Source organism: Oncorhynchus keta, chromosome 12 (assembly GCF_023373465.1).
Source record: "Oncorhynchus keta strain PuntledgeMale-10-30-2019 chromosome 12, Oket_V2, whole genome shotgun sequence".
NCBI lineage: Eukaryota > Metazoa > Chordata > Actinopteri > Salmoniformes > Salmonidae > Oncorhynchus > Oncorhynchus keta.
The window spans coordinates 10792475-10809411 of record NC_068432.1 but is presented as its reverse complement, the minus strand read 5'-3'; the positions used below and the strand labels follow the sequence as shown (position 1 = coordinate 10809411).

The following is a 16937-nucleotide window of genomic DNA, read 5'->3' as shown; positions in this document are numbered from 1 at the left end:
CGTAGAAATGAAAGCCTTTTATGTATATAGTCCCCATTTGAAGGTGTCATATTGTAAGTATTTGGAGAAATTCACTTATAGTATATTACATTTAGTCAAAAGTTTAGTATTTGGCCCGATATTCCTATCACGCAATGATGGGAGCATGATCTTTGTTGAGTCTGTAACTTTCTCACTCATCATTAGTAATTAATGATTATCTGTAATCATTGTAGCATTCACATTAATGTAGAAGTGTTCAGAAACATATTATATTCTTATTTACAATAAAATTGACTCCAAAATCACCCAATGCATTATTTACTGTACATTTCTATTGGGCACAACATAATCCGAAACAACCAAAACCAAATGCAAATGCTTCCAACAGTTTGTAGAGTCACAAGCTTGATTTAGTCATTGCATGCTAGGAATATGTGACCAAATACCAAACTTTGGACTACATTTAATGCACTTTGTTCAAATACTTATGACACCTTCAAATGTGAGATACATAAAGTGCATTCATTTCTAAACTATAAAACAGATATATATGAAAATACCCTCAAATAAAAGGTGACATTCTGTACTGTCGCCTCATATAAAACATTTGGTCTGAAATCCAAAATGCTGTAGTATAGAGATCCATGAAACGTTTTAACTTCACTGTCCAAATATATAAGTAGGGGAGTGTATTTGATACATATTTCTCTATGCTTTATATCATAAAAGAAACTGCTACTACCCTAAAGAGACACGGAGGAAAAGCCAAGAAGATGAAGGAATGTGGGACACCATCACCAGACAGGCTGAATACAGGCAACAGTGATGCACTCTCATGAAAGCCTTATATTACAATTATGCAAGTAAGTATTCTGTCATCTTAGATACATTTTCATAGCCATGGTTTTGAAACTATTTTATTCAATTTGAAAGTAACAGCATCATTGCACTCAAACATAGTGAATGGAAAACTGTACCTGAAATTAAGTAAAGGATCTAAGGTTAATACATGTAATCAGCGTTTGCACCTCAATGTTTCAAGTTAAAAAAGTATTGCAGTCAAGGGTTCTGTGGGGTGCCATAAACCTCAAGCAGCTGAATATGCAGGTCGGGTCATTTCTCTTTTTCATATATGTTGCATAACGTATACGTTTCATATAGAGTACCAGTCAAAAGTTTGGACACACCTACTCATTCAAGGGTTTTTCCTTATTTTTGACTATTTTCTACATTGTGGAATAATAGTGAAGACATCACAACTATGAAATAGCACACATGGAATCATGTACAGTAGTAACCAAAAAAGTGTTAATAAATCAAAATATTTTGAATATTTTTGATTATTCAAAGTAGCCACCCTTTGCCTTGATGACACATTTGCACACTCTTGGCATTCTCTCAACCAGCTTCATAAGGAATGCTTTTCCAAAAGTCTTAAAGGAGTTCCCACATATGCTGAGCACTTGTTGGCTGCTTTCTCTTCGCTCTGCGGTCCAAGTCATCCCAAACCATCTCAATTGGGTTGAGGTCAGGTGATTGTGGAGGCCAGGTCATCTGATGCAGCAATCCGTCACTCTCCTTCTTGGTCAAATAGCCCTTACATAGCCTGGTTTGGGTCATTGTCCTGTTGAAAAACAAATGTTAGTCCCACTAAGCAAAAACCAGATGGGATGGCGTATCACTGCAGAATGCTTTGGTAGCCATGCTGGTTATGTGTGCCTTGAATTCTAAATAAATCACAGTGTCACCAGCAAGCACACCAACACCATCCCACCTACTCCTCCGTGCTTCACGATGGGAACCACACATGCAGAGATCATCCGTTCACCTACTCTGTGTCTCATAAAGACACGGCGGTTGTAACCAAAATCTCAAATTTGGATTCAGACTAAAGGACAGATTTCCACCGGTCTAATGTCCATTGACATTATTTCTTTGCCCAAGCAAGTCTCTTCTTCTTATTGGTGTCCTTTAGTAGTGGTTTCTTCTAAGCAATTCGACCATGAAGGCCTGATTCTCGCTGTCTCCTCTGAACAGTTGACGTTGAGATGTGTCTGTTAGTTGAACTCTGTGAAGCATTTATTTGGGCTGCAATCTGAGGTGCAGTTAACTCTAATGAACGTATCCTCTGCAGCAGAGGTAACTCTGTGTCACGAACGTTGTTGTAAGAATCGGACCAAAATGCAGCGTGGTTTGAGTTCATCATCTTTATCACGTGAACCGACAAAAAAACAATAAAGAACAAAAAGAACTTGACGCTATGCAGTGCTCAAGGCAACTATACACAAACAAGTGGGAAAAAGCTGCCTAAATATGATCCCCAATCAGAGACAACAATAGACAGCTGCCTCTGATTGGGAACCATACCAAGCCAACCTAGAAATAAAGAAACTAGAAAGCCCACCCTAGTCACACCTCGAACTCACGAAAATAGAGAATAAAGGATCTCTAAGGTCAGGGCGTGACACTCTGGGTCTTCCTTTCCTGTTGCGGTCCTCATGAGAGAGCCAGTTTCAACATAGCGCTTGATGGTTTTTGCGATTGCACTTGAAGAAACTTGAAGAAACTTTTCGTCATTGACTGACCATGTCTTAAAGGAATGATGGACTGTTGTTTCTCTTTATTAGAGCTGTTCTTGCCATAATATGGACTTGGTCTTTTATCAAATAGGGATTCCTTCTGGATACCACCCTTACCTTGTCACAACACAACTGATTGGTTCAAAAGCATTAAGAAGGAAAGAAATTCCACAAATGAACTTATAACAAGGCATACTTGTTAATTGAAATGCATTCCAGGTGACTACCTCATGAAGCTGGTTGAGAGAATGACAAGAGTATGCAATGCTGTCATCCAGGCAAAGGGTGGCTAATTTGAAGAATCTCAAATATACAATATATTTTGATTTGTTTAACACTTTTCTGGTTACTACATGATTCCATATGTGCTATTTCATAGTTTTGATGTCTTCACTATTATTCCACAACGTAGAAAATAGTAAAAATAAAGTAAAAACCTGGAATGAGTAGATGTGTCTGAACTTTTGACGGGTACTGTACATTCCTACTAAATATGCTGTGTGAATTTAGGTTATGTCAATTAAGAACAAATGTACAACAAATGATGATACACACATACACACACACAGACAGAAACACACACACGGGCACCCATATTCTGCAACGGCAGTGGTCTAAAGTACTTAAGTAAAAATACTTTAAAGTATTACTTAAGTAGTGTTTTGGAGTACCTGTACTTTACTATTTATTTTTTGGAGTGTGCCCCTGGCTATCCATAAAATATATATTTTTAATTGTGCAGTCTGGTTTGCTTAATATAAGGAATTTGAAATAATGTATACATTTACTTTTACTTTAGATACTTAATTAAATTTAAAACCAAATACTTTTAGACTTTTTCTTAAGTAGTATTTTCCTGGGTGACTTTCGCTTTTACTTGAGTCCTTTTCTATTAAGGTATCATTACTTTTACTCAAGGATGACAAGAAAATAAGACTTTCAGGAGTGATGCCTACAGCAGCACTACTACATATATGAGCCTGGGCGTTTCCCAGCCGTGTCTCCCTGCTTATAGAGGCCTTCTATATCAGCAGAAAAAGAAGGGCATCCAGAGAAAGGAGCGCATAGCGGCGCCTGCCGCCATGCCCGCCAGTAGCCCCAGTGCCACCTGTTCTCCTATGCCATCGTACGGGTCTCTCTGGATCAGTATGTGGTGGGTACCTGAGAGACATGGAGGGTAAGATGCTTAATATATGGCGTACTACTGTATACAGGAGCATAGGTGAATATATGAGTGTGTTTTATCAGAATTTTAGGATTTGATATAACCAGGATAGTTTTCTCAACAACTGATTTCAGGGAGTCTTGGAAAGGATTGCTAGATTCACACTGTTTACTTGCTGACATCAGTCGTATTCACTAGGCACCAAACGGAAGAAAACGGACTGAAACAGGGAGGGACTACCTGAACTTGTTTTTTATTGCAAAACGTTTTGCTACGGTGTGCAGTAATGAATATGACCCAGAGCTCGGCTGTGTTGTCTTTACCTGATCCAGGAGCCAGGTAGATGGTGTTGTGGCCGTCCATTGGGACGGACGGGTAGGAGTCGTTATACGGGTCATACACAAACTGAAAAGGATGAGAAGATAAGATAAGGCTAGGGATAAAACAAGACTGTCCTCTGAGCATCCCAATAAACATTGATCATATACTGTATGCTATGGGTATATGGATATGGGATATATTGATACAGTACTCAGTGGTGCACGTTGTAAAAATATAATGGGTTACTTACTGGGTTTCGTCTCACCTCTAGAATTGTCAATTTCCACGCTCTGCCAAAACAGAATGAGAAAATGAGAAAGAAAGGAAGGGAGAATTCGAGAGAGAGTGAGAGAGAAATAAAGAATGTGTACTGTAAAACCGAGGGAGTGTGTGTGCGTGTGTGTGTGTGTGTGTGTGTGTGTGTGTGTGTGTGTGTGTGTGTGTGTGTGTGTGTGTGTGTGTGTGTGTGTGTGTGTGTGTGTGAGGGAAAGAGAAAGAATACAGACTCACAGTGCCTCGTCCTCACTGTTGGCACACAGGATCACTGTGGTACTGTCTCTAAGCTGCACCACCACCAGGTTTTCCCTGGGGTGGTTCTCTGGGGGAGAGATACCTGCACAACAACAGAGACAGATAGGGTTACACACACTTACACACACATTATTAGGGTGTCCATATTAGGACAGCCTCAGTATAAACTGGTGTTGTGTCAGTCTAATATGGACACTGTACATTTCAAGGCTTTATTTGGGTCCACAGCAAAGGCACAAATCTTTTGTAGGTCAATAAAGATATTTGGACTCCACGTTCTTTCTGTAATAAAGAATACAGCATGTCTCAAGAAACTCTGGTCAAAAGTAGTGCACTATAAGCCCAGGGAATAACCCCAATCTTTCCATACACTCCCTCCTCACCTGCACACTCCAGGCCAGACTTGACACTCACACAGCTGGTCTTGAGGCCCACTCGGTGCTCAAATTCTCGCCTACTGTCCGTCTTGTAGAAGGCCAGGGTTCCATCGATCCACAGGTCACACCAATTCAGCTTCCAGTGTTTTAGGATAGAGGCTGAAGGAAGTAAGTAAGGAAGAGAGGGAGGGAGGAAAGGAGAGAGGGAGGGGGAGATGGATTGTGAAGTGGAGTAGAGTAGATTTGGGGTTAGTTTATGATGTCTAGTTTTCAATCGGTCAGGTCGAATTTGACAACTGTGTATACTTGTATTTAGTTTATCCACATACTGAAATGCTCCATCTATTTCATTTATTCACATTAACTGAAATGCACCGTCAGCCATATTCTGTCTCAATTCAGCACATACCCATTTTAGTCAATGATTCTGTAGTGGGTAGACCTACAGCCATTTGAAGTGTTTTTTATTTATATGGTTGAAGTTCTAAATCCGTTGTTGTTTTTCTCCAGCGGTTGTGGTTGGCTTGTGGCCTGTCTGTGTGAGTCACTGATTCGCTAACGCTCATTAGATTATGGCCAGGCTGCACAAGTAGAGTGAGGATTGGAATTTCATAACCATCGTAACATTCACCTTCTAGAATGATTCTGATCTTATTTAAAAGTCCAAATCAATCGATCTTGATGGCATCAACAGTCTTAAGAACATGGGAGAACAGTTTTTGGAGTGAGTGGCATAGACTGCGAATGGGAGAAAAGATTTCTACAGACCTCACACGCCACTTAACCTGTCTTTCAAAGTGTACTATATAGTGCTGATATCACTCTTGTACCAGTGCCCCACACAACTTCTTATGCTTTGTTGAGCCGTTGAGGTCTATACTTGGTAAAGATAGTACCTGTAAAGGCTAAGGCTGTATCCAAGACCAAAACATGTAGACACTAGGTTAGACTACATGACATTATTCGAGAGACATTGAAGCTACAGTACTCACTCTGTCTCCAGAGCCAGCCTGACTTCAGTAGAGCCATGGGTACGGTCAGTGAGCTGTCCACAACACAATTCCTCACCCCAAATAATATGTTTGTGACAGGAGTGTTTGTCCTGTGTATGTTGAGAGTTTGTTCTTGGTTGAGGAGCTGTCTGCAGAGAGACAGAGGGACATACGGTGCCTTTATTTTGATTCTGGCCCACACGTCTAATCTGAGAGCGAGGGGCGGAGACAGGGGCTAAACTAGATCATTTGGGATTAGTGGGCCTGGATTGGCCACACCCTTTCTCCTGACTCATCTACCTCTTCCCTCTCGGACTGGAATGTTCTCACTTCCTGTCTCCTCCACCTCCTCTTCTTCCTCCTCTATTTACTCTGCTTTGCCTCTATTTATATTTTATGTATCATCTCATCTGCCTTTAGGAACTAGGGTTATTGGACTACTGCATATGTTGATAATGTGTAGTGAAAAGGGCATACCACGCTAACACACCTTAATCCCTGCATGAATTAGATAACTGTTACAGTTTCTTTGGGTCACTGAGAACCGTTTTTCCTTAAACCCCCATTATTAGCCAAATAGTGGTCCTTCTGCATAATTTTTTTTTTGACCGGACCACTGGGCTAAAGTTTGACCAGCCCATCTGGCATTTTCTCAAACTGCCCTATGGCCAGTCCATTTCTGCTTCCTGTTTTAGCTCAGATGCACTTGTGACCTGAGTATTCTTGAGTCACTGTTGTAATATCATTATGAAAGCTGTCCAAGTATTTTCACAAGCAGAAATGTGGGTCTGCTGAGAAAGAAGTCATGATGCCAATTATATGATGTTGAACCCAGTGGAAATGCTAAGGCGTATCAGATTGATTCAGTAGGGAATCACCTTGGCTCTATTTTAAACCTTTACTAGAAGACTGTCTATTCTGTCCAAGTGAGCCAATCCCATGGAGGTATAATGATGACCTCATTTCTGTTGCCTGTATCATGGACACTGCCTCAGGTCAGTGTGTTTATATAGAGGGTTTGTGTTTGAGATGGTTAGAATGATCTGGATATAGCCAATTAGAAATTGCAAAACAATATCAATAACTGTATTTATTGAAGTACGAAACAATATCAGTAACTGTATTTATAGAAGTATACATACATTAGGTATTTATTGATTCATTATTACTAATCATACAGTAATATAACACAATGAATGTCTCTATAACATAGTCCATCCCTGCCATGGTGGAACTGGGAATTTTGGGAAGTTGAAGCTCATGTACTGCAAGGAATTTTCTGGAAGTTGAAGCTCATTTATTACATTCCTACACTATTTAAAAACTCTAAAATGCTATTTGGAGAACAGCAAAAACAAGCACATATCAAATAAAATTGTATTTGTCACATGTGCCAAATACAACAGGTAAATACAACCTTACAGTGAAATGCTTTCTTACAAGCCCTTTAACCAACAATGCAATTAAGAAAAATGTGTAGAAAGGTGGGTACTGGTACAGAGTCAATGTGGAGGCTATATACAGGGGGTACTGGTACAGAGTCAATGTGGAGGCTATATACAGGGGGTACTGGCACAGAGTCAATGTGGAGGCTATATACAGGGGGTACTGGTACAGAGTCAATGTGGATGCTATATACAGGGGTACTGGTACAGAGTCAATGTGGAGGCTATATACAGGGGTACTGGTACAGAGTCAATGTGGATGCTATATACAGGGGTACTGGTACAGAGTCAATGTGGAGGCTATATACAGGGGTACTGGTACAGAGTCAATGTGGAGGCTATATACAGGGGTACTGGTACAGAGTCAATGTGGAGGCTATATACAGGGGTACTGGTACAGAGTCAATGTGGAGGCTATATACAGGGGTACTGGTACAGAGTCAATGTGGAGGATATATACAGGGGTACTGGTACAGAGTCAATGTGGAGGCTATATACAGGGGGTACTGGTACAGAGTCAATGTGGAGGCTATATACAGGGGTACTGGTACAGAGTCAATGTGGAGGCTATATACAGGGGTACTGGTACAGAGTCAATGTGGAGGCTATATACAGGGGTACTGGTACAGAGTCAATGTGGAGGCTATATACAGGGGTACTGGTACAGAGTCAATGTGGAGGCTATATACAGGGGTACTGGTACAGAGTCAATGTGGAGGCTATATACAGGGGTACTGGTACAGAGTCAATGTGGAGGCTATATACAGGGGGTACTGGTACAGAGTCAATGTGGAGGCTATATACAGGGGTACTGGTACAGAGTCAATGTGGAGGCTATATACAGGGGTACTGGTACAGAGTCAATGTGGAGGCTATATACAGGGGTACTGGTACAGAGTCAATGTGGAGGCTATATACAGGGGTACTGGTACAGAGTCAATGTGGAGGCTATATACAGGGGTACTGGTACAGAGTCAATGTGGAGGCTATATACAGGGGTACTGGTACAGAGTCAATGTGGAGGCTATATACAGGGGTACTGGTACAGAGTCAATGTGGAGGCTATATACAGGGGGTACTGGTACAGAGTCAATGTGGAGGCTATATACAGGGGTACTGGTACAGAGTCAATGTGGAGGCTATATACAGGGGTACTGGTACAGAGTCAATGTGGAGGCTATATACAGGGGTACTGGTACAGAGTCAATGTGGAGGCTATATACAGGGGTACTGGTACAGAGTCAATGTGGAGGCTATATACAGGGGTACTGGTACAGAGTCAATGTGGAGGCTATATACAGGGGTACTGGTACAGAGTCAATGTGGATGCTATATACAGGGGTACTGGTACAGAGTCAATGTGGAGGCTATATACAGGGGTACGGTACAGAGTCAATGTGGAGGCTATATACAGGGGTACTGGTACAGAGTCAATGTGGAGGCTATATACAGGGGGTACTGGTACAGAGTCAATGTGGAGGCTATATACAGGGGGTACTGGTACAGAGTCAATGTGGAGGCTATATACAGGGGTACTGGTACAGAGTCAGTGTGGAGGCTATATACAGGGGGTACTGGTACAGAGTCAATGTGGAGGCTATATACAGGGGTACTGGTACAGAGTCAATGTGGAGGCTATATACAGGGGTACTGGTACAGAGTCAATGTGGAGGCTATATACAGGGGTACTGGTACAGAGTCAATGTGGAGGCTATATACAGGGGGTACTGGTACAGAGTCAGTGTGGAGGCTATATACAGGGGGTACTGGTACAGAGTCAATGTGGAGGCTATATACAGGGGGTACTGGTACAGAGTCAATGTGGAGGCTATATACAGGGGGTACTGGTACAGAGTCAATGTGGAGGCTATATACAGGGGTACTGGTACAGAGTCAATGTGGAGGCTATATACAGGGGTACTGGTACAGAGTCAATGTGGAGGCTATATACAGGGGTACTGGTACAGAGTCAATGTGGAGGCTATATACAGGGGGTACTGGTACAGAGTCAATGTGGAGGCTATATACAGGGGTACTGGTACAGAGTCAATGTGGAGGCTATATACAGGGGTACTGGTACAGAGTCAATGTGGAGGCTATATACAGGGGTACTGGTACAGAGTCAATGTGGAGGCTATATACAGGGGGTACTGGTACAGAGTCAATGTGGAGGTTATATAAAGGGGGTACTGGTACAGAGTCAATGTGGAGGCTATATACAGGGGTACTGGTACAGAGTCAATGTGGAGGCTATATACAGGGGTACTGGTACAGAGTCAATGTGGAGGCTATATACAGGGGGTACTGGTACAGAGTCAATGTGGAGGCTATATACAGGGGTACTGGTACAGAGTCAATGTGGAGGCTATATACAGGGGTACTGGTACAGAGTCAATGTGGAGGCTATATACAGGGGTACTGGTACAGAGTCAATGTGGAGGCTATATACAGGGGGTACTGGTACAGAGTCAATGTGGAGGCTATATACAGGGGTACTGGCACAGAGTCAATGTGGAGGCTATATACAGGGGTACTGGTACAGAGTCAATGTGGAGGCTATATACAGGGGGTACTGGTACAGAGTCAATGTGGAGGCTATATACAGGGGTACTGGTACAGAGTCAATGTGGAGGCTATATACAGGGGTACTGGCACAGAGTCAATGTGGAGGCTATATACAGGGGGTACTGGTACAGAGTCAATGTGGAGGCTATATACAGGGGGTACTGGCACAGAGTCAATGTGGAGGATATATACAGGGGTACTGGTACAGAGTCAATGTGGATGCTATATACAGGGGTACTGGTACAGAGTCAATGTGGAGGCTATATACAGGGGTACTGGTACAGAGTCAATGTGGAGGCTATATACAGGGGGTACTGGTACAGAGTCAATGTGGAGGCTATATACAGGGGTACTGGTACAGAGTCAATGTGGAGGCTATATACAGGGGGTACTGGTACAGAGTCAATGTGGAGGCTATATACAGGGGGTACTGGTACAGAGTCAATGTGGAGGCTATATACAGGGGGTACTGGTACAGAGTCAATGTGGAGGCTATATACAGGGGGTACTGGTACAGAGTCAATGTGGAGGCTATATACAGGGGGTACTGGTACAGAGTCAATGTGGAGGCTATATACAGGGGGTACTGGTACAGAGTCAATGTGGAGGCTATATACAGGGGGTACTGGTACAGAGTCAATGTGGAGGCTATATACAGGGGGTACCGGTACAGAGTCAATGTGGAGGCTATATGCAGGGGTTACCAGTACAGAGTCAATGTGGAGGCTATATACAGGGGTTACCAGTACAGAGTCAATGTGGAGGCTATATACAGGGGTTACCAGTACAGAGTCAATGTGCGAAGGCACAGTTTAGTCGAGGTAATTGAGGTAATATGTACATGAGGTAGAACTAAAGTGACTATGCATAGATAATAATCAGAGAGTAGCAGCAGCGTAAAAGAGGGAGCAGGGGGGCTGTTCAGGAGTCTTATGGCTTAGGGTTAGAAGCTGTTAAAGAAGCCTTTTGGACCTAGACTTGATGCTCCGGTACTGCTTGCCGTATGGTAGCAGAGAGAACAGTCTACAGTTGAAGTCGAAGTTTACATACACCTTAGCCAAATACATTTCAACTCAGTCTTGCAATCCTAGTAAAAATTCCCTGCCTGAGGTCAGTTAGGATCACAACTTTGAATTAAGAATGTGAAATGTCAGAAAAATAGTAGAGAGAATGATTTATTTCTGCTTTTATTTCTTTCATCACAGTCCCAGTGGGTCAGAAGTTTACATACACGCGATTAGTATTTGATAGCATTGACTTTAAATTGTTTAAGTCGGTTAGGACATCTACTTTGTGCATGACACAAGTAATTTTTCCTACAATTGTTTACAGACAGATTATTTCACAGTATCACAATTCCAGTGAGTCAGAAGTTTACATACACTAAGTTGACTGTGGCTTTAAACAGCTTGGAAAATTCCAGAAAGGGATGTTATGGCTTTAGAAGCTTCTGATAGGCTCATTGACATCATTTGAGTCAATTGGATATGTTCCTGTGGATGTATTTCAAGGCTGACCTTCAAACTCAGTGCCTCTTTGCTTGACATCATGGGAAAATCAAAAGAAATCAGCCTCAGAAAAAAATGGTAGACCTCCACAAGTCTGGTTCATCCTTGGGGGCAATTTCCAAATGCTTGAAGGTACCACGTTCATTTGTACAAACAATGGTACGCAAGTCTAAACACCATGGGACCACGGAGCCATTATACTGCTTAGGAAGGATACACGTTATATTTCCTAGAGATGAATGTACTTTGGTGCGAAAAGTGCAAATCAATCCCAGAACAACAGCAAAGGACAGTGTCTATATCCACAGTAAAACGAGTCCTATATCGACACAACGTGAAAGGCCGCTCAGCAAGGAAGAAGCCACTGCTACAAAACCGCAATATAAAAGCCAGACTACGGTTTACAACTGCACATGGGGACACATATCATACTTTTTGGAGAAATGTCATCTGGTCTGATGAAACAAAAATAGAACTGTTTGGCCATAATGACCAGTGTTATGTTTGGAGGAAAAGGGGTGATGCTCGCAAGCCGAAGAACACCATCCCAACCGTGAAGCACGGGGGTGGCAGCATCATGTTGTGGGGGTGCTTTGCTGCAGGAGGGGCTGGTGCACTTCAGTAAGGAAGTTAAAGCTTGGTCGCAAATGTGTCTTCCAAATGGACAATTACCCCAATCATACTTACAAAGTTGTGGCAAAATGGCTTAAGGACAACAAAGTCAAGGTATTGGAGTGGCCATCACAAAGCCCTGACCTCAATCCCATAGAAAAAGGGTCTGCAAGCAAGGAGGCCTAGAAACTTGACTCAGTTACACCAGCTCTGTCAGGAGGAATGGGCCAAAATTCACCCAACTTATTGTGGGAAGCTTGTGGAAGGCTACCCAAAATATTTGACCCAAGTTAAACAATTTAAAGGCAATGCTACCAAATACTACTTGAGTGTATGTTAACTTCTGACCTACTGGGAATGTGATCAATGAAATAAAAGTTTAAATAAATCATTCTCTCCACTATTATTCTGACATTTCACATTCTCAAAATAAAGTGGTGATCCTATCTGACCTAAGACAGGGATTTTTTACATTTTCATTTTGCACTAATCTATAGATTTCACATTACTGGGAATACAGATATGTTGGTCACAGATACCTTAAAAAATGGGCCTCACAATGGGCCTCAGTGTAAGGGGTGCGTGTTGGTGGCAGAGAAGTCAGGCGCAGGAGAACGAACTTGGTATAATGAACTTCCCACTAAGACAGCGCACCGTTTGACCGATCCCAGGATGACCAGAGGGTGACGTATGGGCCCAATAGATCAGCCAATCGTGGACTGCAGACGGAACATACAGACGCCCAGCTGGACATAGAGGGGGAGTGGGCTCTGCAAGTGACGCCCGCTCAATGTCCACGTCCAGCTCCCACACTACTGGCTCAACCAAACAAGAGGCGGGGAGTATGGGAGTGGGATCCATGGGCCGCTCCTCTCTGTCATACAGCCGGGACAATGCGTCTGCCTTAACATTCTGGGAGCCTGGTCTGTAAGTAAACACAAAATGGGTGAAAAACATGGCCCACCTTGCCTGGCGAGGGTTCAGTCTCCTCACCGCCCGGATGTACTCCAGATTGCGGTGGTCAGTCCAGATGAGAAAGGGGTGTCTAGCCCCCTCAAGCCAATGTCTCCATGCTTTCAGGGCCTTGACGACAGCCAACAACTCCCGGTCCCCCACATCATAGTTTCGCTCCGCCGGGCTGAGCTTCTTTGAGAAGAAGTCACAAAAGGGCGGAGCTTCCGTGGCGTACCGAGCGCTGAGAGAGCACAGCTCCTATCCTAGCCTCGGACTCGTCCACCTCCACTATTAACGCCAAAGAGGGATCCGGATGGACCAGCACGGGAGCCGAGGTAAACAAAGCCCTCAGGAGCCCTGTCCGCCTCAGCTGTCCACTGCAAGCGCACCGGGCGCTACCTGACCAAAACCCTGGATAAACCTCCGGTAGTAGTTGGCAAACCCTAAGAATCGCTGCACCACCTTAACCGTGGTGGGATTCGGCCAATTACGCACAGCTGCAATGTGGTCACTCTCTATCTCCACCCCTGACGTGGAAATGCGATACCCTAGGAATGAGACAGATTGTTGGAAGAACAGGCATTTCTCAGCCTTGACGTACAGGTCATGCTCCAACAGGCGACCAAGCACTTTGTGCACCAGGGACACATGCTTGGCGCGTGTAGCGGAGTATATCAAAATGTCATCAATATACACCACTATACCCTGCCCGTGCAGGTCCCTGATAATCTTGTCTACAAAAGCTTGGAAGACTGATGGCGCATTCATAAACCCGTACGGCATGACAAAGTACTCATAGTGCCCAGAGGTGGTACTGAAAGCCGTCTTCCATTCGTCTCCCTCTCGGATACACACCAGATTGTATGCACCCCTGAGATCTAGTTTGGTGAAGAAGCGTGCCCCGTGCATTGACTCTATCACTGTGGCTATGAGCGGTAGCGGGTAACTATACCTCACCATGATCTGATTTAGACCAGGTAGTCAATACACGGATGCAGACCTCCCTCCTTCACAAAAAATAAACTTGAGGGGACGGGTGAAGTGAAAGACCTAATGTACCCCTGACGCAGGGATTCGGAGACATATGTTTCTATAGCCTCCGTCTCTGCCTGTGAGAGTGGATACAGGTGACTCCTGGGAAGTGCAGCGTCTACCAGGAGATCTATCGCACAATTGGCCCGTCGATGAAGTTGTAATTGAGTCGCCTTCTTTTTAGAGAAGGCAAGAGCCAAATTGGCATATTCAGGGGGAATGCGCACCTGGTCTGGACTATCCACCGTAGTAGCACGAATGGAAACCCCTAAACACCTACCTGAGCACGACCACCCCGTGAGAGTCCTCTGTGGCCAAGAAACAGTGGGGTTATGACAAGCTAACCAGGGTAGGCCCAGCACTACGGGAAACGCAGGAGATTCAATAAGGAAAATACTAATTTTCTCTGTGTGACTCCCCTGCGTCACCATGCCCAAAGGAGTGGTGACCTCCCTAATTAACCCTGACCCTAATGGTTGACTATCTAAGGCGTGAACGGGGAAGGGCACATCCACGGGAACAATGGGGGTCCCTTAACTATGAGCTAACGCTCTATCATTTAAATTCCCAGCCGCGCCTAAATCTACGAGCGCCTTATGCTGGGAATGCGGGGACAACTCAGGAAAAGTGACAGACAAACATATGTGCAACAGAGGACTCTGGGTGAGAATGGTGCCGGCTCAACTGGGGTGACGCCAGAGTGCCCTGCCTGCTGCCTCGGGCCACAGATGGTGCACAAGCGGATGGAACCACCAGACCCCGATCTGGACGTTCGCGAGTAGCCAGTAAGTTGTCAAGCCAGATGGACAGGTCCACCAGCTGGTCGAAAGTGAGGGTGGCGTCTCTGCAGGCCAGCTCCCGACGGACGTCCTCGCGCAGACTGTAGTGGTCGATCAGGGCCCTGTTGTTCCATCCCGCCAGGGTCCTAAACTCCAGGGCAAACTCCTGGGCGCTCCTCGTCTCCTGCCTCAGATGGTAGAGGCGCTCACCCGCTGCTCTGTCCTCGGGCGGGTGGTCGAAGACTGCCCGGAAACGGCGGGTGAACTCCTCAAAATGGTCCAACGCCGCATCTCCCTCTCTCCACAAGGTGTTGTCCCACTCCAGGGCTTTCCCGGTGAGGCATGTGAGGAGGGCGGACACCCTCTCACAGTCCGATGGAGCTGGGTGAACCGTGGCCAGATAGAGGTTTAGTTGGAGGAGGAATCCCTGGCAGTTGGCAGCACTGCCGTCGTACTCCTGTGGCATGGAGAGACGGATCCCACTGGGTTCAGGCAGGAAAGGGGCGCTCAGGATAGACCCCGGTTGTGCTGGTGGAGGCGCTGGAAGAACTCCCTGTCTCTCCCAGCGGTCCATTATCTGGACAACGCGATCCATGGCGGCGCACAGATGGTAAAGCATTAACGCATGCTCCTGGACGCGCTCCTTCACCTCCATGACCGGGGTACCTTCTCCTGCTGACTCCATAGGGGGTTGGAGATTCTGTAAGGGGTGCGTGTTGGTAGCAGGGAAGTCAGGCGCAGGAGAACAAACTTGGTATGAACGGAGTTGTTTAATAAATGCTGACCAAACAACCAAAATGTACAAAATAACAAAGTGGGTGCAAAACCCGTCGCATACCAACACTAAATAGCACATCACATACAAACAAAACAATCTCTGACAAGGACATGAGGGGAAACAGAGGGTTAAATACACAACATGTAATTGATGGGATTGGAACCAGGTGTGAAGGAATACAAGACAAAACCAATGGAAAATGAAAAATGGATCAGTGATGGCTAGAAGGTCGGTGACGTCGACCGCCGAACACCGCCCAAACAAGGAGAGGGACCGACTCCGGCGGAAGTTGTGACACTCAGGATCTCGTCACAATATTTTTGTGCATTCAAATTGCCATTCGTTGTCTGTAGCTTATACCTGCGCATACCATAACCCCACTGCCACCATGGGGCACTCTGTCCACAATGTTGACATCAGCAAACCGCTCGCCCACAGAACGCCATACACGTACGTGGTCTGCGTTTGTGAGTCCGGTTGAACGTGCTGCCAAACTCTCTAAAATTATATTGGAGCGGCTTATCGTAGAGAAATTAACATTACATTCTCTGGCAACAGCTCAAGTGGACCTTCCTGCAGTCAGCATGCCAATTGCAAGCTCCCTCAAAACTTAAGACATCTGTGGCATTGTGTTGTGTGACAAAACTACTAGTGTCCCCAGCACAAGGTGCACCTGTGTAATGATCATGCGGTTGATGTATTATCTTGGCAATTGAGAAATGCTCACTAACAGGGATGTAAATACATTTCTACACAACATTTGGGAGAAATAAGCTTTTTTGTCCGTATGGAACATTTCTGGGATATTTTATTTTAGCTGATGAAACATGGGACCAACACTTTACATGTTGCGTTTATATTTTTGTTCAGTGTAGATGCATAATACAGCTATCAAGTCACAACAAGGTCGACTTCAAATGCCGATATCCATAGGCGCGGCACTTGAGTTTCAAGTTCGGAGAAGCAATTTTTTCACTGTAAAATTGCATCTTTATAATAAATGATTGCATACATCTATCATCACATTACTATACTAATTTAAGATGGGCTATTATTCCTAATGTGATGAGTAGATCACATAGTCATAATTTAGGATAATAATGTAACTCAATCCCTCTATGCTGGTGTCAATTGGGGGACAGATTAGAGTATTTTCTTTGTCTTCTCTTTTCAGCAATAGCCATTTGCTTTCTAAACATTGTTTTTCTTACGATTGTATTGTAAAATATTGCAATTGGCCTATTTAACTGCCTTTCAGTGACCGCTGCAACTCAACAATCAGTTATTTTTTAGACCATATGCTTCACACACTGCCCA

At 44.3% G+C, this 16937-nt stretch overlaps 1 protein-coding gene across 1 annotated transcript; it reads right to left on the bottom strand.

Annotated features, from left to right (window-relative positions):
- Positions 1–883: 883 nt before the first annotated feature.
- On the bottom strand, positions 884–15527 carry LOC118390961 (uncharacterized). The gene is made up of 11 exons (XM_035781841.2): positions 15466–15527; positions 15163–15324; positions 14822–14964; positions 13736–13957; positions 13474–13579; positions 5948–6156; positions 4962–5114; positions 4558–4660; positions 4298–4337; positions 4050–4131; positions 884–3722 (listed from the first exon to the last, which is right to left on the bottom strand). Exons 1-11 carry the CDS (start codon positions 15525–15527, stop codon positions 3589–3591), a joined length of 1416 nt encoding a protein of 471 aa, XP_035637734.2. The 3' UTR covers positions 884–3588.
- Positions 15528–16937: the final 1410 nt, after the last annotated feature.

Coding starts and splice junctions, on each gene's coding strand:
- LOC118390961 (XM_035781841.2), bottom strand. CDS start 15,527: ATGGAGTCAGCAGGAGAAGGTACCCCGGTCATGGAGGTGAAGGAGCGC. Junction 5,115..5,947: donor AGGCTGGCTCTGGAGACAGA/GTGAGTACTGTA, acceptor TACTTCCTTCAG/CCTCTATCCTAAAACACTGG. Junction 4,132..4,297: donor TAGAGGTGAGACGAAACCCA/GTAAGTAACCCA, acceptor CATCCTTTTCAG/TTTGTGTATGACCCGTATAA.